The sequence below is a fragment of the Acaromyces ingoldii genome, assembly GCF_003144295.1.
Source record: "Acaromyces ingoldii strain MCA 4198 unplaced genomic scaffold FA10scaffold_5, whole genome shotgun sequence".
NCBI classification, from domain to species: domain Eukaryota; kingdom Fungi; phylum Basidiomycota; class Exobasidiomycetes; order Exobasidiales; family Cryptobasidiaceae; genus Acaromyces; species Acaromyces ingoldii.
In genome coordinates, this window is record NW_020290251.1 from 960731 (window position 1) to 984503 (window position 23773).

At 57.0% G+C, this 23773-nt stretch overlaps 7 protein-coding genes across 7 annotated transcripts; 4 read left to right on the forward strand and 3 right to left on the reverse strand.

The window, feature by feature from the left end:
• Window positions 1-897: 897 nt before the first annotated feature.
• On the forward strand, window positions 898-2305 carry FA10DRAFT_268598 (mitochondrial carrier). The gene is made up of 5 exons (XM_025522397.1): window positions 898-1431; window positions 1525-1667; window positions 1734-1848; window positions 1920-2099; window positions 2176-2305. Exons 1-5 carry the CDS (start codon window positions 967-969, stop codon window positions 2218-2220), a joined length of 948 nt encoding a protein of 315 aa, XP_025375605.1. The 5' UTR covers window positions 898-966; the 3' UTR covers window positions 2221-2305.
• A 69-nt stretch (window positions 2306-2374) lies between these two features.
• FA10DRAFT_268599 (glycoside hydrolase family 2 sugar binding protein) lies at window positions 2375-4869 on the forward strand. Its single transcript, XM_025522398.1, has 3 exons — window positions 2375-2634; window positions 2714-2826; window positions 2888-4869. The coding sequence occupies exons 1-3, from the start codon at window positions 2412-2414 to the stop codon at window positions 4427-4429; spliced, it is 1878 nt and encodes a 625-aa protein (XP_025375606.1). The 5' UTR covers window positions 2375-2411; the 3' UTR covers window positions 4430-4869.
• Window positions 4520-8396, reverse strand: FA10DRAFT_268600 (putative SEC24-COPII coated vesicle component). Its single transcript, XM_025522399.1, has 4 exons — window positions 7941-8396; window positions 7822-7853; window positions 7123-7757; window positions 4520-7046 (listed from the first exon to the last, which is right to left on the reverse strand). The coding sequence occupies exons 1-4, from the start codon at window positions 7994-7996 to the stop codon at window positions 4731-4733; spliced, it is 3039 nt and encodes a 1012-aa protein (XP_025375607.1). The 5' UTR covers window positions 7997-8396; the 3' UTR covers window positions 4520-4730.
• An 883-nt stretch (window positions 8397-9279) lies between these two features.
• Window positions 9280-12396, forward strand: FA10DRAFT_268602 (WD40 repeat-like protein). Its single transcript, XM_025522400.1, has 5 exons — window positions 9280-10069; window positions 10151-10232; window positions 10302-10657; window positions 10723-10960; window positions 11023-12396. The coding sequence occupies exons 1-5, from the start codon at window positions 9736-9738 to the stop codon at window positions 11966-11968; spliced, it is 1956 nt and encodes a 651-aa protein (XP_025375608.1). The 5' UTR covers window positions 9280-9735; the 3' UTR covers window positions 11969-12396.
• Window positions 12397-12435: 39 nt separating this feature from the next.
• FA10DRAFT_280943 (putative malate synthase, glyoxysomal) lies at window positions 12436-14686 on the reverse strand. Its single transcript, XM_025523654.1, has 2 exons — window positions 14251-14686; window positions 12436-14158 (listed from the first exon to the last, which is right to left on the reverse strand). The coding sequence occupies exons 1-2, from the start codon at window positions 14279-14281 to the stop codon at window positions 12582-12584; spliced, it is 1608 nt and encodes a 535-aa protein (XP_025375609.1). The 5' UTR covers window positions 14282-14686; the 3' UTR covers window positions 12436-12581.
• Window positions 14687-15410: 724 nt separating this feature from the next.
• FA10DRAFT_162794 (hypothetical protein) lies at window positions 15411-18406 on the forward strand. The gene has a single exon (XM_025518163.1). The coding sequence runs from the start codon at window positions 15607-15609 to the stop codon at window positions 17926-17928; it is 2322 nt and encodes a 773-aa protein (XP_025375610.1). The 5' UTR covers window positions 15411-15606; the 3' UTR covers window positions 17929-18406.
• FA10DRAFT_162663 (SAPS-domain-containing protein) lies at window positions 18127-22721 on the reverse strand. The gene is made up of 4 exons (XM_025518162.1): window positions 22652-22721; window positions 22563-22589; window positions 21832-22509; window positions 18127-21769 (listed from the first exon to the last, which is right to left on the reverse strand). The coding sequence occupies exons 2-4, from the start codon at window positions 22566-22568 to the stop codon at window positions 18326-18328; spliced, it is 4128 nt and encodes a 1375-aa protein (XP_025375611.1). The 5' UTR covers window positions 22569-22589; window positions 22652-22721; the 3' UTR covers window positions 18127-18325.
• Between the last annotated feature and the right edge of the window lie 1052 nt (window positions 22722-23773).

The following is a 23773-nucleotide window of genomic DNA, read 5'->3' on the forward strand; positions in this document are numbered from 1 at the left end:
GGCTGGGAAGGCATCCTCGCTCAACAAAAGCCGGTCGGTCTCGTCGTCCGGCGGAGGTTCATAACCACTGGGAAGATCCATGTTGGGTATGCCGTAACTGGGGAGATCTAGTTGAGGTATTATGGGCTGCACAGACTGGGGTGTAGGCATCCATGGGACGGCCGAGTCTCTCCATCCTGAAGCGACTTAAAAATGTCAGATTTGGGACGAGCCTTCTAATCTATAGATTGGCTCAGGCTCACCTTCGATGCCCAGCTCTCTGACTCGCTCCTCGCCAAGCAAGACCGGTGTCCAGAACCAGATCTGCGAAGCGAAGATGGCCGAGACGAGAAGCCACATAAAGCAGCATCTTCGCCTGATAAATCTGAGCAGCGACCCCATGAGGCTGCCGCCGCCGTTCTTGTTGTCGTTGTTCCCGTTTAATCCGGCTTGGGAGCCCGCTGGGAGAAATACACGGGTCTCATACGCCCGGGGGTGATCCATGTTGTCGTCTGACGGGGCCCTAGCTACGCGCTTCCTGAGCGTCGTTGATTCGTAATGACTGTCGAATTGAGAAGCCGTCCTTTTGCTGCTGCATGAGGCTGTTGCGCTTCCTCCTTCGTGTCGATGACCCTTGTCGCTGCTGCCGATGCTGTCAAGGGGCCATGGAGCAAGCTCCGGCTCCATCAATTGGGTCGAAGCGTCAGAGCCAAGCAAAGCCTTTCCGATTTAGAGTGTTCTATTTGTCAGTCCTGGCGGGGTAATGAATTGAACCACTGGCCACGCGAGAGGAAGAAAGTGAGTTTTTCTCAAAGCAAGAGCGATGATGCATTACTGGCCTTTTTCAAATCGAGCGCCGGTCGATCCATAGCCGTGCCGTCAGTCTCGTTAATTGAGCTTCGGTTTCTTCCTCGACACCCTCACCAGCCTCCTCTTCTTTCCTTTCCTCTCGTCTTCCACCAGTCCTCATATTCAACGTGCAAGATAATGGGTGCCGACGACAATACCCCCGCAGCCATCGAGGATGAGCAGGCCAAGCAGCTGGACCCTAAGGCCTCGGCCGCGTCGTCAGTCAAGTCCTTTCTCTCTGGCGGCTTCGGAGGTGTCTCGGCCGTTCTCGTGGGCCACCCCTTTGACCTGACAAAGACGCGGTTGCAGACGGCAAAGGAGGGCACGTACACCGGTGGTATGGACGTCGTCAAGAAGACGATCAAGGCCGACGGCATCAAGGGCATGTACAGAGGCATGGGTCCCCCCCTCGTCGGCGTTACTCCCATCTTTGCAATCTCTTTTTGGTCCTACGATGCTGGCAAGAAGCTCATCTACGCCGCAACGCCCAACCGAAAGACGGAACAGCTGTCCCTGGCCGAGCTGGGTTTCGCTGGCTTCTTCTCTGCCATCCCCACCACCCTCGTCGCTGGTCCTGCCGAGCGCGTGAAGGTGCTCCTTCAGGTGCGTGCCATCCGTTCCTGCCCGCTTACCTCAAGCTCAAGCATACCTCTCTCTCCTGCTAACACTTCTCACACTTGTTCCTCTCTACAACAGCTTCAGGGCCAGTCTTCGAACGCCGGTCCCACGTACAATGGTCCCGTGGACGTCGTTCGTCAGCTCTACAAAGAGGGTGGTCTTAAGTCTGTCTTCCGAGGCACTGGTGCCACCCTTGCTCGTGATGGCCCCGGAAGTGCTGCGTAAGTGTCAGGATCCGCCCCTTTTGCTACATGCTTCAAGGACTCTGACTGTCCCTTGCCTCACAGCTACTTTGGCGCTTACGAAGCCATCAAGAGGGGTCTCACGCCTGCTGGTGCCGACCCGTCGCAGCTGAACCTTCTCCACGTCCTTACTGCCGGTGGTCTCGCAGGCATGGCCATGGTAAGTCCTTTGTGTCTTGGTTTTTCTCTACTTCGCCGCCTGTTCACTGAACCCTCGCTCTATCAACAAAGTGGTCTGTTGCGCTGCCTATGGATGTCATCAAGTCGCGCTACCAGGGTGCTCCTCAGGGCACCTACACGGGCTTCATCCAGTGCTTCCGTCATACCCTCGCCACCGAGGGACCCAGCTCCATGTTCAAGGGTGCAGGACCCGCCATGCTCCGAGCCTTCCCAGCCAACGCCGCCACCTTCGTGAGTCAGACTCTTGTAGCATTCCTACTCAGCTTCTTTGAACCTTTTACTGACCAGAACTTTTCCCAATCATCAGCTTGGTGTCGAGGCCAGTCTCAAGCTCATGAACCAGCTGTTCTGAGAGAATTGTGTGCCCATCTCTCAACAGCCAGTCACCACCTTGTCCATGTAACACAGCCCTTAAAAATAGACATCCTCCTTGCTATGCGCGAACAGTTCCGAGTCCCGAAGACATGCCTCCACTGCCGATGCTGGCTGGGGTCAATACGCCCCCACCTTGAACAACACTCGACAGCAACAGGCCTCCAAGTGATGACAGTACCTCGATCAGAGCATCCTCGACCTGACTGGGTGCGGACAGATAGGCACTGGTCCTGTCTAAATGGCCCTTGGAAGTTTGCGTTCGATGATCAGGACGAAGGGCTCGATCAGGCGTGGCAGCATGATGAGGGCCGCCTCAACCAGACCATCACCGTTCCCTTTGCCTTCCAGACTGAAGCCTCTGGGATCAGTGACAAGGGCATCCATGAGGTCGGTGAGTCTAAGTACTCGTGCACTAAGGTGCGCATGCATGCTCACAGATGCGACGAGCTTTCGCCTTTCCTCTTCTTCAGTCTGGTATTCTCGTCATGTCCAAGTGCCCAGCGAGGTTGACGCTGCCACTCGTGCGCTGCTTCACTTCGGCGCCATTGACTATGAAGCAACCGTCTTCGTCTCTGGATCACAGGTGAATTATTTGCTGCTTGAGCCTTCTTCTTGGGCACCATCGCTAAAGTGATCTGTTTCAGGTGACCCAACATCGCGGTGGTCATGTCCCCTTCTATGCCGACATCACACCCCAAGTGCTCGCCGCGAAGGCGTCAGGCAAGTCTGAAGTGGTCGTTACGGTCCGGGTGAGAGACTACCCGCACGATGTCACTGTACCGAGAGGCAAGCAGTACTGGAAGGCGACGCCCGAATCCATCTTTTACTGGCCCACGACGGGCATTTGGCAGCCCGTCTGGCTCGAGGTAGCGCCAAAGAGCCGCATCGAGCGGGTCAGCATCAAGCCGGACATCGATCAGGGTACCATTGCCGTCAACGCTGAGCTTCTCGGGGTCGGTCCATCATCAAAGCAATCAACCAGAGAAGCTCGTTTGGCCGTGCAGGTTGCTCTGGCTGGTATTCCCATCAGCCGATCGGATGTCGTCATTTCCAACGATACAGCATCGGCCGCGTGCACATTGACCGTCTCTGTTCCCGGCTCTTCTCCGCCCGAAAAGATCCGCAAGAATCTCTATGGCTCGGGCATCCTTCCGCCCGAGCTGGAGGGTGACTCCTGGTCTGGCGGTCTTGCCCTGTGGTCCCCCGACCATCCATCACTGTACGACGTAACTCTGTCGCTCTTGTCGGCCGACGGCAACGAGACGCTGGACAAGGTCGAGACCTACGTCGGCATGCGCAAGATCTCCATCAACGAAGAGGGCAAGATCTGCCTCAACAATCGCCCTTACTTCATGGCTTTGAATCTCGACCAGGGTTATTGGCCCAAGTCCAACCTGACGGCGCCGAGCGACGAGGCGTTCAAGCAGGATATACTCAAGATGAAGGAGATCGGCATGAATGGAGCTCGAGCTCATCAGAGAGTTGCCGATCCCCGGTACCTCTACCACGCCGACAAGCTCGGCTACCTCATCTGGGCCGAGATGCCAAACGCCTACGAGTATTCGCATGCCTATGTCGAGCGTTTCACTCAAGAATGGCTCGAGGCGATGAAGCGAGACATGAACCACCCTTGCATTGTCGCGTGGGTGCCCATCAATGAGTCCTGGGGCGTGCCCAACCTCGCCATATCAGCGCCACAGCGAGACCACCTCCTTTCGCTCTTCCATCTGACGAGGTCTCTCGATGATTCCCGGCTCGTCGTCGACAACGATGGCTGGGAACACAGCAAGACGACGGTCTGCACCTTTCACGACTACGCCGAGCACGCAAGCTTGCGCAAGACATGCGCTTCCCTAGCCTCGCTCCTTGCGCCAAAGGCCTCGCGAGCAGTGTACAACCCCGGCAGCGCCCACGCTGCCGAGCCCATCGTCCTTTCCGAGTTTGGCGGTGTCTCGTTGGCCGGTGGCGCAAAGGGTTGGGGCTACAATGAGGCCGGCAGCGCCCAGGACCTCCTCGGCCGGATCAGGGGCCTCGTCGACGCCGTCCTCGATGGCGGCCTCGTCCAGGGCTACTGCTACACCCAGACGGCCGATTGCGAGACAGAGGTCAACGGTCTCCTCACGGCTCAGCGTGAACACAAGCTCGACGTGGCCGAGCTTCGAAAGATTTTTGGAAGAAGACCTTGATACCTTGCAGTCTCAGCCCTTCTGTTCTGCTTGATAGCACTGGCGTTGCATGCTTGTCTTCTCTCTCTCTTTGTGGACTCATTCGCATGTGTCGCAAAGGGGGGATCAACATTGTTTCTTTTTCAATAATCTTTCATGACGATAAGAAATCAACGACACAATTGTCGTATACGCTGTCCTCTTCTTTCAGAAGGGAACACCAGAGAAGTGGGGGGAATGGGAGTAGCGCACGCACCGAGAGGCCAGGTGTGAGAGAGAGGAAAAGAGGAGAGGAAATGACAAGAGGGGCGGAGAGAGGCAGCTACGACCCGCCATTGACTTTGTCTCTGAGCGTGCCGAGGAACTGCATGTAGCTCGGCGTCTGCTCAAAGCGGTCTTCGATGAGCATCGAAAGGGCCCAGAGGCGCAAGCTCGGCTCGCCATCCTCCTTGACAATGTAGACGTGGGGTTTGTACGGTCCCCTCCGCATCGTCCGGACGCGCTCCACAATGGCGCTGACGCGCTGCGACATCGAGTTGTCGAGGCGAGGAAGCGTCGTCTTGCCGCCGCGCAACGCTGCGTAGTTTGGAGCGTCGAACACGTCGAGGCAGAGCTGGGGAACGGCATCCCGGCCGACCCACAGGAAAATGTTCTGGCCATCCTCAATGAGGTACAGGCCGTGTCGCTCAAGGCGCTCGGCCGTCAGGTTGAGCTTGGGTGGCATGATGAGCGCACCCTCGCCTCCGTCGGCCTTTGTGCCGGCATCGGGTGGCATGTTATGGAGGCAGTGGAAATTGGGGTGCAGATAAGGAAGCAGGAGCTGGACCGGCAGTGTCGTGAGCAGAGCCTGGGCATAGGCGCGCAGGTCTGATGGGATCTGCGAGCTGCTGCGGATACCGACGTGCTTGAGCAGGCCCAGCGTGAGGAGCGGCAAGAGAGCCATATTGGATGCGATGCTCAGCTGCGGGCTCGCTCCCGAACCTGCAGAGGTCATCGTTGCCTTGTACGTAGAGAAGATATCGACGAGTTTGTTTGTCAGCGCATCACGAGCGTCTTCGAGGCGGGCGTGAATGCTTCGCTCGACGGCCTTGTTCGCCAGGAGGGTGACGATGGCCGTCTGGTCCGCGCCCGAATAGACCTCGGACATGCTGCTCGTGGTGGGTAACGCGAGGTTGACGACTCGAATCCTCCGTTCACCGTAGCTCGTGCTGTGAAGAACGACGGATTGAAAGACGACAAACGGCGCATTAATGGTCTCCTCAATTTCGCACTCGATAGCATAACCCTGGTCAAGAGGGACAGCAGGGAGCGCCAGGAGGTCGGTGGAGCGAACGAAGAAGTTGCCGTGGAAGCCAGTCGCGCGCAGACCCTTTGTCGCTCGCAATCTGAGCACGGCTTCGTAGCTGATGGGGCTCGCAAGCACCTCGGATAATTCATGAGCGAGCTTGCCAGCGTCTTCCGAGCGGGCGGCGTGGAAGCCAGGGTAGAAGTACGTCTGGCCACCGGTATATCGTGGAAGGCAGCTGAGCGTGGCCACATCGGTGTAGGCGGCCGAGAAGAGGAACATGTCGACTGAGACTTGGCTGCGTGAGCAGTCGATGGGGAACGTCTTGTAGAACGTCGAGGCGGCGCCCAGCAAGGTACTCTCCTTCGACGTTCCCAGCAGCTTGGGGTCCTCGCGCACCTTAAGGGCGCCGGGACCGACGCTTGGCAGCGAGGCCGAAAGGGTGATGATCTTTCCGCCGATGGGCGAGATGAGCTTGTATGCGGCCTGGAGACCAGCGCCGAGCGCCGAGCCGGATACGGTGGTATCCTTGAACATATCCCCAAGACGACCCAGGAGCGCCTCCAGACCCTCGCGACATTCGCTGAGATTGATGAGGATATCGTTGGGCTTGGGCAGGAAGACGTCGTCGAGGTCGCTCACGACGAGCATCTCGGGCTCTGTGCTGCCAGGCGCGAGGCAGAAGAAGTGCAGACTGACGTCAATACCGATGATGGCCACCTTTGTCCGGCTGTCTTCGTTTGGAAGGCGATCAAGCGACTCGAGAATGGTGCGAGCAGCCGTGGCCACCATGCCAGAAGAGATGGCGGCATGAGAGACGTCGATGAGGAAAGTGTAGATGGGCGGTTGAGGGGGACGAACCATGTACTCTCTTGGAGCGATAAATTCAACGACGCTGTGGTTGAGCTCCGGTCTAGCCCATCGATCGGCGGGCTGGTTCTTTTCCTGATCCCAATCAAACAACTGGGGCACCTCGTTTGAGATGTTGCACATGCAGCACTTCCATCGGTTGCCTCCCTCGATGAATTGGACGTAAGGGTTAATGTAGGTTCGGCAGCGTCGGCATCGTGCAATGACAGCGTCCGTCACGACGGGTACTGGCTCATCGCCATCCTCCTCTCGTACTGAGCGGTAAGGCGAAAGGATGAGGCCGAGAGGCAGCTTTGACTTTGAGAGGAGCGAAGACGTGGTGGGAATGGCATTGAGCGTGCAGCGCTGGTATGAGGGGTCTGCATTGGCTTTTGGGTTGGTTGAGATGCAGGCGTTGGGAGGTAGCTTGATCTCTGGCGGGGGTCGCAAGAGATCGTTGACGTTGGGCTGCGTCGCCGAAAGGTTGACCGTGTAGAGGGGGTTCTGTAGTGGAGATGGTCAGTCTGCTTGTGTTCTAGCGGACCTGCGACTGAGCGACGAGCGATGAGCGAGGACTCACTCCTTTGACACCTCCCGTTCCGCCAACCCCCATTGATTGAAACTGATTCGTCATGCCAGCCACACCGCCACCGAAACTTCCCGCAGCTGCAGCTCCATTGCCGGCAAAGGCTGGGGCAGCCGAAGGTGAGTGATAATGAGAAGGCTGGAAGCCGCTGCCTGCGGCTTGACCTGTGGGCGCGCCAAGATTAGCAGCCGGTTGTGGCGGGCTTTGGGCGTCTGGTACACCAGCAGGAGAGAAGAGTTGCTGTTGGTTGTAAGAGCCATCTCCTGCTGCTGCCGCAGGCGTTGCACCAGGGTAGCCAGCAGGTGCGAGACCGCCTGCGTCTGGGAAGCCACCGGTGTAGCTGACGCTGTTGGCTGCCAGGTGGGCGGTGGGATAAGCTCGCCTCCGGGAGCCCGTCGTGGCAGCCACAGCCGGAGGAGGAGATGCCGAGGCTTCCGGCGACAGTGCCTGGCCTGGACCGGGAGGAGGAGCTCCTCTCATGTTAGGTGGGCCGGCCATGGGAGGCATCGACATGCGCGCTTGACCTTGAGGATGGGTCGGTCGACCAGGCGGTGGACCAGGCTGCTGTTGCTGCTGCTGCTGTCCTGGTGCTGCTGGCGGCTGCCAGCTTGTTCTCCCAGTCGCCGTCTCTGTACATCTTGTCAGAAAAAGACAATCTAGTGTGCATTTACATTGGCACAAGGGCCAACTCACCGATGTAGACGTGTCTCCCCGCGCTCTGATCCCTGTGAAAGCCGGGGAACAAAGGAGATACCCACCATCTCAGCTCATCGAGCACAAACGTCAGCAGCAAAAGTCTAGTAAAAACTCACCATTGTGACACCCAACCAGGTGGGAGCTGAGGCGCTGGTTGACCGGGCGCAGACATTCTCTATCTGCTGGCACGAGGGACGACGATTCGAGACGTGGAAGCACAAAGGCAAGACTATCCAGATGTTTCGACAGCTCCTTCTTTCGGCAGCTCCCCTCGTCCTTGATCCGAGGCAAGTGGGGACGAGCTAGATATGAGATCGCGCACAACGAAGAGCTGCCAGTATCGGTGGAAATGATCAGTGTACGTCTTCGTGAGTGGTGTCGTGTCGAGAAGAACGTGGCGCCCCTTGGTAGGTCACGTGATGTACCCGTTATACTCTGCGTTGCAGGGCAAACGAGATACAGGTGTCTGCCTTTGTCCACTGCGACCCCCAGGCAACGTCACCAACGGACAAGATCTCTTGACGGAAATGGGCCGTGCTTCTGGGTGCACTTTTCCGGTGAAGAGAGTAGCAAGACACCATGCAGCGCGTGGGGATGACAGCAAGCAGACGGGGGAGAGATTTAATTTCATCTTGAGTAATTTGGCTCTGGAATCTTGAAATCAGCATGGGTAGAGGACCTTCTCTGCTTTCTCATCGTGAGCGTCTTGTTTGTTGAACCCCGATAGAGCAGGGGTCGGTCGGCCGAAGCCTATGGTCTCCGAATTTTACATAGATTGCTTCGATGAACACCGCCGGCTTGGAGGTCCGAGACAAGTCACGAAAGCAGAGGCTGTTGTAGAAGAGCGCATAGGACGTGTAGTCGTTGCGAGTCCACTCTCGCTTGCTCCGGCATCGAGTCTTGAAGCGAGGAAAGCTTCTACAGTGCGGTGGAGTGACCCCGTGCCTCGACAATAGTACAGAGCGCCTCATGACTCTGGAGAGCGGACAATTTATGATGAGACAGTAGAGATGCTCTCCCATCACTCTTTCTCTCTCAGATGGATGTTTGCCGAGGCGTTGGGTCGGTAATCCTCCAATGGACTATGAGGTGAGGCAGCGAGAGATGCAATGGCAGACTAAGGTTGATGTATCCATGGAGAGGGACTATCATCATCCATGAAGATTAGCGTCGCCTCTTGGAAGATAAGGAGAACAGAGTCAGAAGTGAGAATGCCCGCACGCCACGTCGCAGACCCATTTGCAATAATCGACAGAACCAGATTGACAATGATGCTAGCCCGAGCTGGCTGGGTGAGGGTGGCTTGTCGCGCGGACCTTTTTTTTCTGCTTTTCGTTTGCTTTGAAAACGGCCAGCGCTAAAATTCCGTAACCGGGGAGGAGCAAGCTCTCCAGTCAGCTGCTCGTTCGGCGGCGCTTCCTGCATAGGCCGCGTCCTTCTCTGCTCCATCGATCGCATCTTATTTTATTTTATCTCTTTTTTTATCCCTTTTTCTGCCAGAGCGACCCCGTCTTCCATCTGACAGCATCCGGCCCTCGATTGGACAAGTTGACCGCGGCCACAGCGCGCCGGGTCGTCCTCTTTCATCGACAAGCATCTTCACCTCGATCTGACTCGGCCCGGCACAGGAACAGCGCTCGAAAGTCGCTAGCAGTCTTGTTGCCTCTCACGACTGGTTGGCCTTCGCCCCCACCTGCCGCAGGTCTGATTTAGGCGCATCCATCCAGCCATCCATCAATTTTTGTCCGCAGACACCGAGCGAGGGACACGTCATAGAAGCGGCAGAGAAGAAAGGACCCGACTGACGATACTCTAAAGGATCAGACAAGTAGAAGGGAGGAAGGGCGCAAGAAGAAAATTAGAAGCAGCTCGACATTGGCGTACTCAGAGACCAGGCCGATGTCTTCTAAGATGTACGCCAATCCACGCTCGTTGGTTCCCGCAGGCGCCGGCTCGGGAGGTGCACCGGCTGGATCGAGTGGTGGGCCTGGCGGTGGTGCTGGCGGTGCTGGCGGTGCTGGTGTGGCAGGTGGGCCATCGCAGCCCCCACCGGTTCCTGGACCCAACCCACCTGGCTCAGGCGCTGGTGGAGCCGCGCCAGGCCCCGGCGGTGCTCCTGGAGGTGCTGGTCCGGCCGCTGCTGCCAGGCTGGCGGATCTGCTCGACTTTGTCAGGCACGAATTCGACCTTGTCGGCAACGACGCAGCAACGCTCAAAGCTCAGCGCGATGAGTTTGAACATCGGAGTGCGTGAAGAAATCCCTATGGGACCCCTTATTGAAACAGAGCTGACAACATCCGCTTGCTTCTTCTTCTATTTCGTTCAGTCGGCCAACAAGTGAGCGAGGTGCAGATGATGCAGCAGCACATCATGGATCTCGAGGCACGGCATACCAACATGACCCAGCAGTAGGTCTTCCCACGCACAATAGTCCCGAACGCTCACGATTGTAAAGGCTGACTCAACCGCCTGAACAGATACGAGGATGAGATCAAGCGTCTGCGGAACATCGTCGACTCCAGGCCACAAGAGGGAAACGGCAACGGGTCAAACTTCCCGGGCCCTCCGCATCTGCCGACCTCGGGAGGCGGTGGTCCGCCGCCGATCGCCTCCAAGCCCAGTTCTTCGGGAGGTGGAGCAAGCGGTGGGTTTGGAGGGCCCTCTGACCCATACCGCAATGGCTATGACCGTGAGCGACCAAATGGCGAGGGCGCCTCAGTGAAGCGGTTGCGCATGGATGATCGCGAGAGGGACAGGTACGGGCCTCCAAGCCCAGCGGCCGATCGCGACAGGGATGGTAGACCGGCGAAGAGGGAGGACAGAGACAGAATGGGTGAGTTTTCTTCATACGACTTCTTTGTCTCCCTGCGCGCTCACACAATGGATGGATGCCTGCAGGAGGCTCTTCGGCCCCTAGTCCATACCCTTCACATGCGCAACCAAGCGGCGCTTATGGCCGCGATCACGAACCCTCCGCTGCAGCTGGCAACACCAGCCTGGCAGACCTGAGCGAGCTGGACCCCGACGAGGTGCCCAAGGAGCTGAAGAAGGAAGGTAGCGACTGGCTTGCCATCTTCAATCCAAAGGTCAAGCGCGTCCTCGACGTCAATCTCGTTCACACGCTCATGCACGAGAGGTGAGGGACATGGGAAACTAATGCTGTCTCCTGCTGTACTGGTGCTAATGTTGTCCTTACAGTGTCGTCTGCTGCGTCCGTTTCTCACCGGATGGGAAGTCGCTGGCGACGGGATGCAACAAGAGTGCGCAAATCTACGACACAAAGACGGGCGCTAAGACATGCGTGCTGTCGGACCAGCCGCCGAATCACAAGGGCGACCTCTACATCCGCTCCGTTTGCTTCTCCCCCGACGGCCGCTTACTGGCCACGGGCGCAGAGGACCGCCAGATCCGCATCTGGAACATTGCCACGAAAAAGGTCAAGCACATCTTTGCCGGTCACAAGCAGGAGATCTACTCGCTCGACTTTTCCCGCGATGGACGCATCATTGCCAGTGGTAGCGGCGACAAGACTGTTCGCATCTGGGACGTCGAGTCCGGCACCTTGCTCCACACCCTCTACACTTCGCCTGGTCAAGAGCAAGGTCCTAGCGAGGCCGGCGTGACGAGCGTCAGCATCAGCTCCGACAACCGCTTGGTCGCTGCCGGCGCCCTCGACACACTCGTGCGCGTGTGGGACACGAGGACGGGACAGCAGCTCGAAAAGCTGCGGGGCCACAAGGACAGCATCTACAGCGTCAGCTTCGCCCCCGATGGACGCACTCTCGTCAGTGGCAGTCTCGACAAGACGCTCAAGATGTGGGACCTCTCGGCCACTGTTCGTGCCCTCGATGCTGATGCACCCGAAGAAGAGCGGGCTGGAAATGCGACGTGTGCGACGACCTTCTTGGGCCACAAGGACTACGTCCTGTCCGTCTCCTGCTCGCCCGACGGGCAGTGGATTGCTTCGGGATCCAAGGACCGCGGTGTGCAATTCTGGGACCCCAGAACGGCACAGACCCAATTCGTCCTCCAGGGACACAAGAACTCCGTCATTGCCATTAATCTGAGCCCCGCCGGGAACCTCCTCGCTAGTGGCTCCGGCGATTTCAACGCACGTATCTGGAGCTACGACTCCATCGCCTGACCGCCCCACCTCGATAGACTTCATCGACAACGTTCAAAAACAAATTTCCTTGGGGTTCTCTCTCTTTTCTCATGTTCTCCCTTTCCTGTTGCTACCAAAAGGCTTCCCTTTCGTCTTATCATTTCCGTGCCGCTCGATTTCTTCTCTTGTCTTCCTCCTTTCTTTTCTTCATTTTGCTCTTCCTTTTCCCCTTTCATGCCCCAAAACCACACCTTTATCTCCCTTGTTCTTTTCCTTTCTCCTCTCCATCGACTGCCACTTGTTGTCAACCGCGCCTCTTAACCCACCATCCACCTCTCTCCATCTCTCTGTAGTAGTTCTGGAAAGCCTTTGTCGGCGAATAACAAAACGAAGAAGAAACAGCCCTTCTTTTCATGTCGTTCCTTCAATTCGACAAGAATCGAAATCAAAACACATCATCATTCTGGACAAGAGCTGACTAGACCAGCCACAAAAATGGACATCCCAGGCAAGTCAAATTAATATGGGAGAGGGCCCCCAAAAGGGAGAGAGACAGGAACAAAGCAAAGCCGATATGAGATTTGGAGGAGAGCAGACTGGATTTTCCCTCTTTTTTTTCCTCTTCTTCCTCACTTTACAAATGCGCCGCTGCTCAGATGCGGGCGGGAGCGTGGTCGTGAGGAAGGTGGTTGTAGAGCTCCGAAGTGAGGAATTCGGCGGGAGCCTTCTTGCGGATGTCCTCGCGGATGAAGCGCTTTGCCGTGTCGACGGCGCGGCTCCCCAACTTGCTCAGCTTGGCGCCTTCCTCGTCGAGGAGCCGGTCGATGAACTCGGCCGTGACGGCGGTGCCCTCGGCCGTCTTTTGGCCGTGGTAGATCCACTGCCAAAGGAGCAGGCGCGAGATCTCGCCCGTGGCTGCGTCCTCCATTGCGTTGGCAATCGGCACACAGCCAACACCGTTGAGCCAGTTTGCGCAGTAGCCCAGGAGCGCACCAACATTGGCGCGCGCGCCCGCATCGGTGATTTTGCCCGGCACAGCCGAGTTGAGCAGGTCGAGGGCAGAGACGCGGACCTCCTCGCGGCGGACAAAGTACTGGTTCGGTCCCAGCATGCCCTTGTTGAAGATTTCGAGGGCGATGGGCACCAGGCCCGGGTGGGCGACCCAGGTGCCGTCGTGGCCCTTGCTGACCTCGCGCTGCTTGTCGGCCCTGACCTTGTCCATGGCAGCCGCGTTGGCCTTCTCGTCGTTCTTGATGGGAATCTGGGCGGCCATACCACCAATGGCAGCGACACCACGCTTGTGGCACGTCTGGATGAGCAGGTCCACGTACGAGTTCATGAAGGGCACCGTCATGGTCACGTCTGCGCGGTCGGGAAGGATGGCGCCGCGGTGGTAGCGCTGCCTCTTGATGAAGCTGAAGATGTAGTCCCATCGGCCGCAGTTGAGGCCCGACGAGTGGTCACGGAGCTCGTAGATGATCTCGTCCATCTCAAAGACGGCCGTGATTGTCTCGATGAGGACGGTGCCTCGGATGGTGCCGCGGGGCATCTTGATGTAGTCCTGCGACAAGTTGAAGACATCGTTCCAGAGGCGAGCCTCGAGGTGCGACTCCATCTTGGGCAGGTAAAAGTACGGGCCGTAGCCCGTCTTGACGAGCTCGTGGGCGTTGTGGAAGAAGTAGAGACCAAAGTCAAAGAGACCGCCCGAGATGGGCTTGCCGTCGACGAGGAAGTGGGCTTCGTCGAGGTGCCAGCCACGGGGCCGGACAATGAGCGTGGCCGTCTGGCCGAGAGGCTTGAGCTTGTACGACTTGCCCGTGTCCTTTTGGGTAAAGTCAATGGTGCGCGTGATGGCGGCATTCATGTTGACCTGACCGTCGAGGTTGTTGGCCCAGGTGGGGCAGTTGGAGTCCTCAAAGTCGGCCATGTAGGTGTATGCACCCGAGTTGAGGGCGTTGATGACCATCTTCTTGTCGACGGGGCCCGTGATCTCGACACGGCGGTCACGGAGGCCGGGCGCCGGAGGGGCAGCCTTCCACGTCGCATTCTCGCGAATGTGCCGAGTCTGAGGCAGGAAGTCGGGCAGGGCGCCGCCGTCAAATTGGGCCTGGCGCAGAGCTCGGTTGTTGAGCAGCTTCTGCCGGGTAGAGTCGAAGCTACGGTGGAGCAGCGCCAGGAAGCGGCACGCCTCGGGCGTGAGGATCTTGGCGTGCTCGCCTTCAATGCGGCCTTTCGAGCGAGATCACAAAAAGTCCAATGGGAAGTGAATGAGGTCAGCATCGGCTAGCCGAAGCCGGAACGCCGGGGCGGTGGTAACTCACCAAGAATGCGAACTCCGTCGACGCCAGACATTGCGATTTGTTTCTCGGTGCTGTGGATGGAGGACTACGTGGTAAAAGAAGAGGAAGACGTGTGGATGTAAATCTTCTTATATCGTCCAGGAGGAAAGATGCGGAGGAGGGCCAGCGAGATTAGCCCTGGTGACCGACAACCCACAGGCCTTCAGTTTTCGAAGTGGAGAAATCGCGCCTGGGCATGCGCTTTCAGAGTGCATCGATCCCGGGCACGACCCGCTATAGCCGGCCACGTGGCGTGACGTTGCTTCAATCGACCGCTTGGTCCGTTTCATCGGACTTGTCGCTTTATTTTGCGCTGCACTAACGGCTTGCCCCCGGATCAGACACTAAGATTGCGCCCACGTTCGAGCCTCAAGCTGACACCTGGTCAAAGACCACATAGGGAAGCTGTTTGTGACTGGCGGTGGGAGCTGCAACGATCTCACATGCTATATGAACTTAGGCCCGAAAGCTGAAGTTGGTGGCCTTGGCCGATCTCGATCTGGACAGACTCTTCACGTGACAAAACGAAGACGCCAGGGGGCTTGAAACCCCTTACGCCTCCTTGGAGGACCCTGCCTGACGGGGTTTTTTTCCCTGGCGAGCGGGAACGCTTCTTCTTTGGTGGCGCGCCTGCCTCTCCAGACAACAACACCGCTACAATGCTACCTCTTGTCGGGTAACAATTATTACTCTTGTGGTCCAGTGTATGAACGCTGTGATAGTAAACAAGTCCTCACACTTCTTTATTACCTAGCAAGGCACGGACATTTTCACCTGTAGCTCGATGATGTATGCACCAAAGGAGATTTTTGTCAATCGGCTGCTTTCTCTCATGCCCTCCTTTGGGATATCTGACCCCTGTCCTGCTTCTTACCTTCACTACACCGAGAGACGGGACGCTCAGAAAAGCAAGGCCCACCCCAGGGTGAGAGTGCAAGCGGAGTAGCGAGCAGAGGTTGGAGAGAGCGAGAGGTCAAGAGCGGGTCTCGATCGACAAGCAGCGCCCTCTTGTCGGTCTCTCTGGTCAACTCCCCACACCTTGCTCGTCCTACAGACGCTATATTCAGTGAGAAATGTCTCAGGGACCACTCCGACCAGCGATGAGCCGGACCAATGCGCCACCACCGATGGTGACGGTTCCCGGTTCTCAGGAGGAAAAGAAGCAACGTCTCGGGAATCCTTCGCAATATAGGGGAAACGCACCTTCATCGATTACGTCCTCTGCAGTAGGTTGCGATGCTGTCTATTGACTTGTTGTCAGTCCGCTCATCACTCGCATGACGGCAGGTATCGTCGCCTGCGCTCGCAACGCCAACAGATGGGGCGCATTTCAACTTCATGCTACGTCGTGACTCGTCTGAGTCACACCGTGGATCCAAAGGCAATGCACCTGGGTCAGCTTCTTCTGATGGTTACTTCACACACACACCAATGGCGCGTCTCGATTCATCAGAGTCCAACCGTGCACCCCCCAGGAGCAGCACGCCAAACCATCCTCCAATCTCGCCATCGGCATATGCTGCGTCCGGTGTCCGACAATCGCGTAGCAAGGGAGTCTCGTCAAAACTTCAGAATGATCACGAATATCATCAAAGCGCGCATGACGATGAGAGCGACTTCGATTCTGAAGCATTCGGCTGCAAGCACACGAGCAACTTTGATCGTCAGGCCTGGCAGTATGATAACGGTGTCGATGGGCCGGCGCCTGACATGCGGCGCAGACAGGAGAAGCTCGACAACTACTTTCGCTCTTTATCCCAGACGATCGAGATGGACGGTGGAAGGCATCCTTCCAGCGAGCACCATCACGACAACGAGCGGCGAAAACAGATCTTTCGACGTCGGGCTGGTAGCCAAACATTATCAGGCCTCAACGAAGAGGAGGGCGAGCAGGAGGAACAGCGACATTCTGCAGCTGCCAAAGCACACTTTCTCGACTTCAGTTCTTTTATCAACCCTCTTCCACCCGCTAACGGCAAGGCAAAGTCGACGCCATCGTCATCGTTGCGTTTTTCGGAAAGGACACCGAAGGCTTCGGATGTCATTCAATTCCATGCACCCTTTGCCCAACAACAGCACCGGTCTCATCAGGCTGTCAAGAAGAACGCGCCATCGACAAAGCAGCAAAGACCAGTGCTCAAGACCAGGAGAAGCGAAGGGGCTTTGCGCGATCGTAAGAAGGAAAGGGAAGACGCGACCAATGCCAGCGTCTTTTCACAGACGGGCGTCGCTACAGCGGAGAATGTTGGCACAGATGGTTTGGCGGTATCAGACGGCCTCGTCAGCTCAATCCTAGAACGACAGCAGCGACAGCAGCCGTATCTCAGCCAGAGTGACCGAATGCCTCTACCAAATTTGCCAAAGTGGGCGCAAGACAACAATCGAACGCTGCCGTATAACAATGTCGCTTCGTCTCCAAGCGACAATTCTTCGGACAGTGGACGCTCAATGATTTCTAGTTACCAAAGTCGTCCCATCGCCATGGGACGAACTGCCAGCGAAGACCACTACAGACCTCCTGCCGTCTCTTCTCGGTCTGTCACCAACGGGCGCGCTGCCAGCGGTCCAGCAGCCACCATTCGAGCACTGCAGCAGCAGTCTCCCTCGTACCAATCGCTGCGAAGTGCCTCATCGACCGGTCTGCAACAGCCATTCACTGGCCGCTCGCAGCTGCCTCATGAATCTCGTGGCTCGATCAGCTCAGCATCGGCGACGTCCGAAGAGTCGTCTGACATGTCCTCTGTTCCGCAGACACCCACCTCCAGGAATGGATCGTCCGAGCTCTCGCCGCTGCACTACGTCTCATCGTCTTCGTCGTCACCAACAGGCTACCATCGCCAGAGCCAGTATCAATACGGTGCGATGGAATGGAATCCCGACAACGACGAAACCATCTCGCAAGGCACTCCTCGCGCCGATCAGCACTCTAAGGTAATAAGAAAGATTCCTCAGACGCCCGTTCGCCCCGGAGGGGAAATCTTGTCCCGTCAACATCGTCCGCAAGACCAGAGGCAGGACCTCGAGGAGATGCAGAACGATGGGACCATCAAAGCTTCGAACCGCTTCTTCACCAGCATCAAGCAGAAGCAATCGATGGCCTCAAAGCATTCCAAGGCTGCTCACGCGGCTACGCCGTCCTTTTCTTCCTCAACCTCTACTTCCTCTTCGTCGTCGAGCTCGGTCCCAAGCGCCAAGGATGTTGTCAGTCCAAGTCCCAGTGGCGCGACGCTCATCCATCCATCTCTGTATTCGTTGCCGTCGCGCTCCTCCTCAACCACGTCGTCGTCCAGCGGCGGGATGCGAACAGGCACTCGACAGCATGAGAAACACGGGTCGGATGGTGGCCGCGCTGTTATCTTTGATGGATCCACTGACGATGAGAGAGACGACAGACAACACGAGGATGAGGAAGAAGAAGACAATTTCCTGCGAACCTCCTCGGCATTGGCTTACCGACGTGGTGAGCCCCTGAGCCCACCATCATCTCATCAGACACGCGCGAAGAGAGTCGTCCAGTATCAGCCTTCGCATGCGCCCATGGCGGCCTTCATGGCACCACCTTCGTCTTCATCTTCATCAGGCACGTCCACGACCGGCAGCAGCAGCAGCAATGGTCGCCTCATTGGGCACCAGCGATCGCGCAATGTCCAAGCTTCCTAGACTGTCCTTCCCTGACAAGCTGCCGATACCTTACCACACTCGAGATGACCATCACACAAACTTCTCTTTCCCTCTGCTGTATCTCTACTTTCCCATTTCCATTCTTGCTGTATCTTTATCACTTCCATTCATGTTCCATAGACAATCTCCGGTTCTCACGCGGACTCAATTCATCATTCAATTTGACACTTCCGATTCTTCCATCCACTGAAAACCCATGACCTTATGACGACTATTATGCTGAGAGCGAGGACGTCACAATGTGAAGGACGTTAGATGAGGAATATCTCTGGCACGCTGGCTGATGGCAGTAATGAGAAAGACAAGGAGATAAGATGAATAAATTGTTGAAAGAGGTGACAACAAGACATCAAGCGACAGCTTCCACTATTGCTGCTCATAGATCCTCTTGCTTCTGTCCCTCGCTCTGCTCTTGATCGTCTGTTGTCGTCGCCGAAGAACCACTTGCAGCGGCGGCCAACGCGACATCGTCCAGAGGCACTACAACTTTCGTGCCATCGCCCAGATCCCGTTCGACGAGTCCATCTGGCGCAATTCCGGCGTGTGGCGAGACGCCTGGCCCAAGCGGTTCTTGTGAGTCAACGGCGAAACCCGCTCCCGGGGGCGAAGAAGATACCGGAGCGACAGATGCACTCGTTGCAGCAGAAGAGGCAGCGGCTGCAAGCGTCGATCCAGTACCCTCGCCAGGTCCGTCTCGACCGCTCTGCGAAGCGCTTCTCTTGCGGCGAAGGTCCTCGTTTAATAGTGATAGCGCGGCTTTTGGCGCCTCATGCTGTCCGAGGGAAGGTCTCTTGGCGTGTGCAGCCCGAATCACATCGGCACCGTCTGGCACACCTTCCAGACCATCGAGTGGCGATTTACTTTCGTCTTCCTCTTCTTCATCGTCTACGACTGCCTCTTCGTAAGGCTCAGAAGGAGGCTTATCCGGGTGGGAGTCAGATGGCCAGATGTATGCGTCCGCGCTGCTGGACACTTCCTCGTGAGGAGCGGGAGCATTTGACGATGGTGTGGCAGCGAACCCGTCCGAAAATGGCCCCCATTCGTCATCGTCATCGTCGTCGTCCACGTCGATCTGGTGGCCTTGACCGGGGACGTGAGATGAGGGCGTGAAGGTATCGTCAAAGCCAGATGATGCCGATGCTGCACCTGTGTCCGAGGAAATATCCTTGGGTGGCCCAGGGTGACGATTGCTGAAGAAACCGATATCGTCGTCGTCTCCAGACGAGTCCGCTTCGTCGTCATCATCATCATCACCCTCGTCTTCGCCGGCACTGGAACCTCCCTCCCGTCCATTGCCCCTCCCAGCAGCGCCCATCTGAGACGAGAGGTAGCTCGCGAAATGATTTGCGTCACGGCCCGACATGGCGGACTCCTGTTCCTCGAGCGATGCTTCCTGTTGCATTTGCTGCGCTACGCCAGCCGCAGCGGCACCGCCGCCAAGTCCGCTAAAGGACAAGAGGCCGTGACCCATCTGAGGCCTTCCACCAGCGAGCGGGGCTGCCTCCCTCTCTCTGCTCTCGCGAAGACTCTCGTTGACGAATTGGTCCCACTCGGGCTGGTGAATGTTGGAGCGAATGTGGTTGCCTATCTCGTGAGGGTACCTCTCGAGAAGCTTGACCGTCTCCTCGGCGATGAGATTCATATGCCCCATGTAGCCCATCCGGATGCGCCTGGGCCCCTTCATGCTTTCATCGTTACGTTTGTGGCCTTCGAGAATTTTGTCAGTCAGCCTTCCGGCCTCGAAGACAGCCAGCGTCAAACGTCGATTGAGGCCTGCATCCATACGTCCGTTGAAAAATTGCTGAAGAATGTCATAGACGACGTTATGAAGGAAGTTGTTCCACGGATATTCGAAGAACATCTCCAAGATCGTGGGGATGACGTCGCACTGCAAGAATCGCTTTTTGAGCAGGTCGCCCACAACATATTCCTTCGAATCATCAATGGGCGAGGGTGGGCCCGAAGGTGCCGGCGACGTGAGGTCGGCCAGCGACAAGCTGGAGAGAACAGATCGGATGCTCTGAGCATCATCCTCGTCCTTGTTGCCACCGCCATTTCCCCCCTCATCCTTGAAGGGATCTTGCTTCTCCTTGGCTTCCTCGGTTTGAGCTCCGCCAGCACCATTGCCCAGCGACACTTCACTGAGCAGGGCCTCATCATCGTTCTCGTCCTGTGACGAGCTCGATTGCTGGGTCGAAGAAGCCTCACGCCGATGCCTCGAGTCCTTTGAAGAATTTCTAGATGTTCGTGGGGGCTCTTGCAGCATTTGTTGAGAGACTGCGTCATTCTGCACCGCTGTCTGCGCTTGCTCAGTGGACTCTTCCGCATTTGCCTCGCCTTCAACGTCGTCTAATCTTGCAGTCACTTCTCGACTCCTACGGCTCTCGTCCTCGTTCTCGTCCGACTCAGAAGCCGCATCATTACCCTGGAGCGTCCGTGCAAGAATTTGGAGGCCCTCGATGCCGCCCTGTAGCGCGCCTTCGCTCGAATATTGTGGCCCTTCTCCCGTGGCACGGTTGAGCAACGCCATGTTGGAACAGTGCAAGAGCTCTGCATACAGCTCGGTGATGCGGTAGCGCTCAAACGTAAGGGCAGAGATGACCCCCAAGCTGTTTTTGAGCTCGCCGTCCGTCGTCCTCGGTCGATGAATCAGCTGCTGGAGATCGGGCAGACGCTCGCACACGACGCGCAGCATCGGGCCGAGATGCACGACACCAAGCTTGTCCGATAATTCAGCCATGGCCTCCTCCATGCCCTCCATCTCTTCTTCCTCTTCATCTCGGTCGTCGTTGCTATTAGCCGCTGCTCCGCTCTCATCACCAGCCCCTGTCGCAGAAGCCTCCTTCTCTTCTGCCCGCTTCATGGCTCGCTTCTCTGCAATCTCTTGTTGACGCTGTAGGAGATGGGTTCGCAGAGTGTGGAAGAGGTGCTGCTCAAAGTAGTCGGAGTTGTTTTTACGAATCAGCTCGATGAGCACTCCAATGCAGGTCACCAACGACGAGGTGCAGCTCTCCGGTGTGACAGAGATCTGCGGCGCCTTGACGCTTGGGAAGAAGTTCGTCGGACGGATCGTTGCCGTCGAGTCTCGATGATCGTGGCTCGCCGGTGAACGAGATTCGCTGGCAGGCGTGTCGCGCGGATTGAGAGGCGTCCGAGATGGTGGCGACTTGAGCAATGATTCGTCGTCGTCTTCTTCATCTTCGACAGCCGACTCTTCGCTACCGCTGCTGGCAGCGTTTTCAGTCAGCGCACCTAGCGTGGCATTCCGCGCAGCGACCCTGGAAGGCTTGCGGAACGTCGAGGCTTCAGCTCGATCGGGGAGCGAACCGAGCGACAGCGTAGCCAGCTGTTCGTCGGCCGCCTCTGATAGCCGTCTCGTCAGCCGAGAAGGCAAGGAAGCGTCAAGCATGAATGACACCATCTTGCGGACTGTCGCCTCGCTGGCGAGCTCACGAACAAGGCGATTGTTGACACCCCCGATGTTAGCGTCCGAGCCTGTTCCCGATCCGCCTCCAAAGCCGAAAGCCTCGGCGCCGGCTTGCGCTTGGGTGAGCGTGGCAGGCGAAGGCGCAGAAAGGGCGATGATGGCTTTAAGCAGCTCCGAGACGGTGTTGTGAAGGTCTGTCGAGTGGCTGGGGGAAAGGAGGTCCACCACTTTGATTATGAGATCCTGACCGGAAAGCCAGTCAACGATGCCGGCGTTGGGAACCGCCTCCTCGCACTGAATCACGCGGTACAGTAGGTCTACGACAGCGGGCGTTTCGAGGTGGGCGACGAAGCGGTCAACGATTCGGGGGAGCCCTCGAATGAATGCGAGCATCTGGGGTGCGGAGAGGGCCGAGTGAGAAGGCGTGCACATAGGTATAAGAAATCATCACGCACCTCTCTGGGCTTCTTCTCGAGAAAAGCCCCGTTGACCTTTGCCCAATAGCCCGCCAAGACGCTCCTGCCCGGGCCGTCCTGCCTTGCGCTCGTGACTCGGCGATCGTCGTTCTTCTCGTTCTTAACCTCTATGCCCAACACGCCAGCATTGGAGCTCTCGCTCTCCTCCTCATCGCCCTCTTGCCGCTGCTCATCTTGCCCGTCTCCTTCGTCCTGGTCCTGCTTGACCTCGAAACCGCCAGGCGGCTGCGACGCTGAGGCGGACTCTTGGCTGAAGAGAGGATGCATGTGATGAGGCACCGAGGGCTGGTTACCCGTCGATCTTGATGTCAGAACAGCATCCCAGAAGGGTTCTAGGAGTTCCTCGCTGTCTGCCAGGGCTGCTTCAACGATTGCCCAATTGTCCGACGAAAGGAGTTCGGAGCAGAGATAGGGGTACTTGAACCGGACCTTTTCTTCCCAATCTCTTCCTCCCGATCCGCCGACCTCTGCGGTGCCGACGACATGTTCAAACAGGCGTTTGAGGATCCTGGGCTGCTTCAGATAGTTGATAAGCTTGTTGTTTTGTGCCTTGTACTCCTGCAGCACATCGTCTTCATCAAGGATCTCTTCGAGCGACACATTGGGCCGGTCAAGGAGCGTATCCAGCGACGACGTGTTCGAGAAGCCAAAGCGCCACTGTCAAAGGAGGTGAGTATCGCTTTTCAACACTGAGCAGACATTTGACTCACAAACATGAGGAGAGATGCTGTTTCAATCTGTGGCATCGACGTTAGGTGCGCTAGGAAGGGGAAGACACGAAGAGGAGGTGATGACTTACAGGTCAGCCTAGCTATGTAGGACAGCTTCTTGGAGCCTGATGATGTAGATGCCGTGATACGTGTTGGGACCGATACCGAGGATGTAGATGGAGAGAAATAGAAAGGGGTGTGAACGGAAGCAGATACAACAGTGTCACTGAAGAGAGCAGGTATTGCAAGAATGGCCGTTCGTTGGTCCTGGTGGTGTTTTTGGTGGTGTGTTGCTCGCGTCGTCTATGTATGTGTGGCAGGCCGAAACAGATGGAAGAGTTGTAGGCAGGCGAGAAACAAAGATGGCCGACGAAGGGGGAAGGAGAGACGAGAGACGAGAGAGGAAGAGAGACACGACGTCGTATCAACTGTTCATTTGATCCTGTCCGACACCAGATGCAAAAGCCCTCCTTTCGTCCTGATGATGGCCGCCTAGCTGGTCGGATCCTTTTTCGTCACAGTCGTCCCAGCTACCTGAGCCGATCGACCGACAAAGATAAGTCGTGTAGTCGCTCTTCCGAAATAGCAAGGTAGACGAAGTCTCTCTATCGATTGCGACGATTCCTTGAACAGGGTGTCGCGGCACCCTAAGCTTTAAGCGTCCTCGGCCGACTTTTTTTTTTAAGCCTCGGGCGGCAGAACTCGTCACGGCCTGCGGACGACATCCGTGGAAGCCCTTGCTCGACAAGACTCCACCCTGCTCTCGCGCAAGTGATCACCTTCTCTTCAACTCATTCGCAAGATCTTCAGTGCTGCTGTCGAGTGCCTGAGAAGCTGGCGGCCCTGGTTGGAAGGGGAAGTGTAGACGTGATGCTCTCCCTCCCTTGACAAGGTGGGAGAAATGGCCAAGGCGATGTTCTAGACGGCGCCATAGTGCGGAATAAGCGCTTCCTTGTCCTTGCACAGGTCACTGCTTGTCCAACCTACTGCAGACATCCGCACCTTGAACATGTGCCTGCTCGCTCCGCTGCCCCCTCCCCACCCCGAGGAAAATTCGGTCAACGTGACCGATGTCCCATCAATTTCTGGTTGAGATCGTCCTTCGTCTAGATCGCTACCATCTTCACGAACTGAGAGCGGTCACATCCGATCTTATTCTGAGCCTCCATTAGTGCATGGCAAGTCCACGAGCTCTTCAGTCGCGACTTCTC

Coding starts and splice junctions, on each gene's coding strand:
- FA10DRAFT_268598 (XM_025522397.1), top strand. CDS start 967: ATGGGTGCCGACGACAATACCCCCGCAGCCATCGAGGATGAGCAGGCC. Junction 1,432..1,524: donor GCGTGAAGGTGCTCCTTCAG/GTGCGTGCCATC, acceptor TCTCTACAACAG/CTTCAGGGCCAGTCTTCGAA. Junction 1,668..1,733: donor GATGGCCCCGGAAGTGCTGC/GTAAGTGTCAGG, acceptor CTTGCCTCACAG/CTACTTTGGCGCTTACGAAG.
- FA10DRAFT_268602 (XM_025522400.1), top strand. CDS start 9,736: ATGTACGCCAATCCACGCTCGTTGGTTCCCGCAGGCGCCGGCTCGGGA. Junction 10,233..10,301: donor CATACCAACATGACCCAGCA/GTAGGTCTTCCC, acceptor CCGCCTGAACAG/ATACGAGGATGAGATCAAGC. Junction 10,961..11,022: donor CACACGCTCATGCACGAGAG/GTGAGGGACATG, acceptor TTGTCCTTACAG/TGTCGTCTGCTGCGTCCGTT.
- FA10DRAFT_268599 (XM_025522398.1), top strand. CDS start 2,412: ATGACAGTACCTCGATCAGAGCATCCTCGACCTGACTGGGTGCGGACA. Junction 2,635..2,713: donor CAAGGGCATCCATGAGGTCG/GTGAGTCTAAGT, acceptor CCTCTTCTTCAG/TCTGGTATTCTCGTCATGTC. Junction 2,827..2,887: donor TCTTCGTCTCTGGATCACAG/GTGAATTATTTG, acceptor GATCTGTTTCAG/GTGACCCAACATCGCGGTGG.
- FA10DRAFT_268600 (XM_025522399.1), bottom strand. CDS start 7,996: ATGTCTGCGCCCGGTCAACCAGCGCCTCAGCTCCCACCTGGTTGGGTG. Junction 7,854..7,940: donor CCTGGTTGGGTGTCACAATG/GTGAGTTTTTAC, acceptor CGGCTTTCACAG/GGATCAGAGCGCGGGGAGAC. Junction 7,758..7,821: donor GGGGAGACACGTCTACATCG/GTGAGTTGGCCC, acceptor CAAGATGTACAG/AGACGGCGACTGGGAGAACA.
- FA10DRAFT_280943 (XM_025523654.1), bottom strand. CDS start 14,281: ATGTCTGGCGTCGACGGAGTTCGCATTCTTG. Junction 14,159..14,250: donor CGACGGAGTTCGCATTCTTG/GTGAGTTACCAC, acceptor CTCGCTCGAAAG/GCCGCATTGAAGGCGAGCAC.
- FA10DRAFT_162794 (XM_025518163.1), top strand. CDS start 15,607: ATGCTACGTCGTGACTCGTCTGAGTCACACCGTGGATCCAAAGGCAAT.
- FA10DRAFT_162663 (XM_025518162.1), bottom strand. Junction 21,770..21,831: donor TCGAGAAGAAGCCCAGAGAG/GTGCGTGATGAT, acceptor TCCGCACCCCAG/ATGCTCGCATTCATTCGAGG.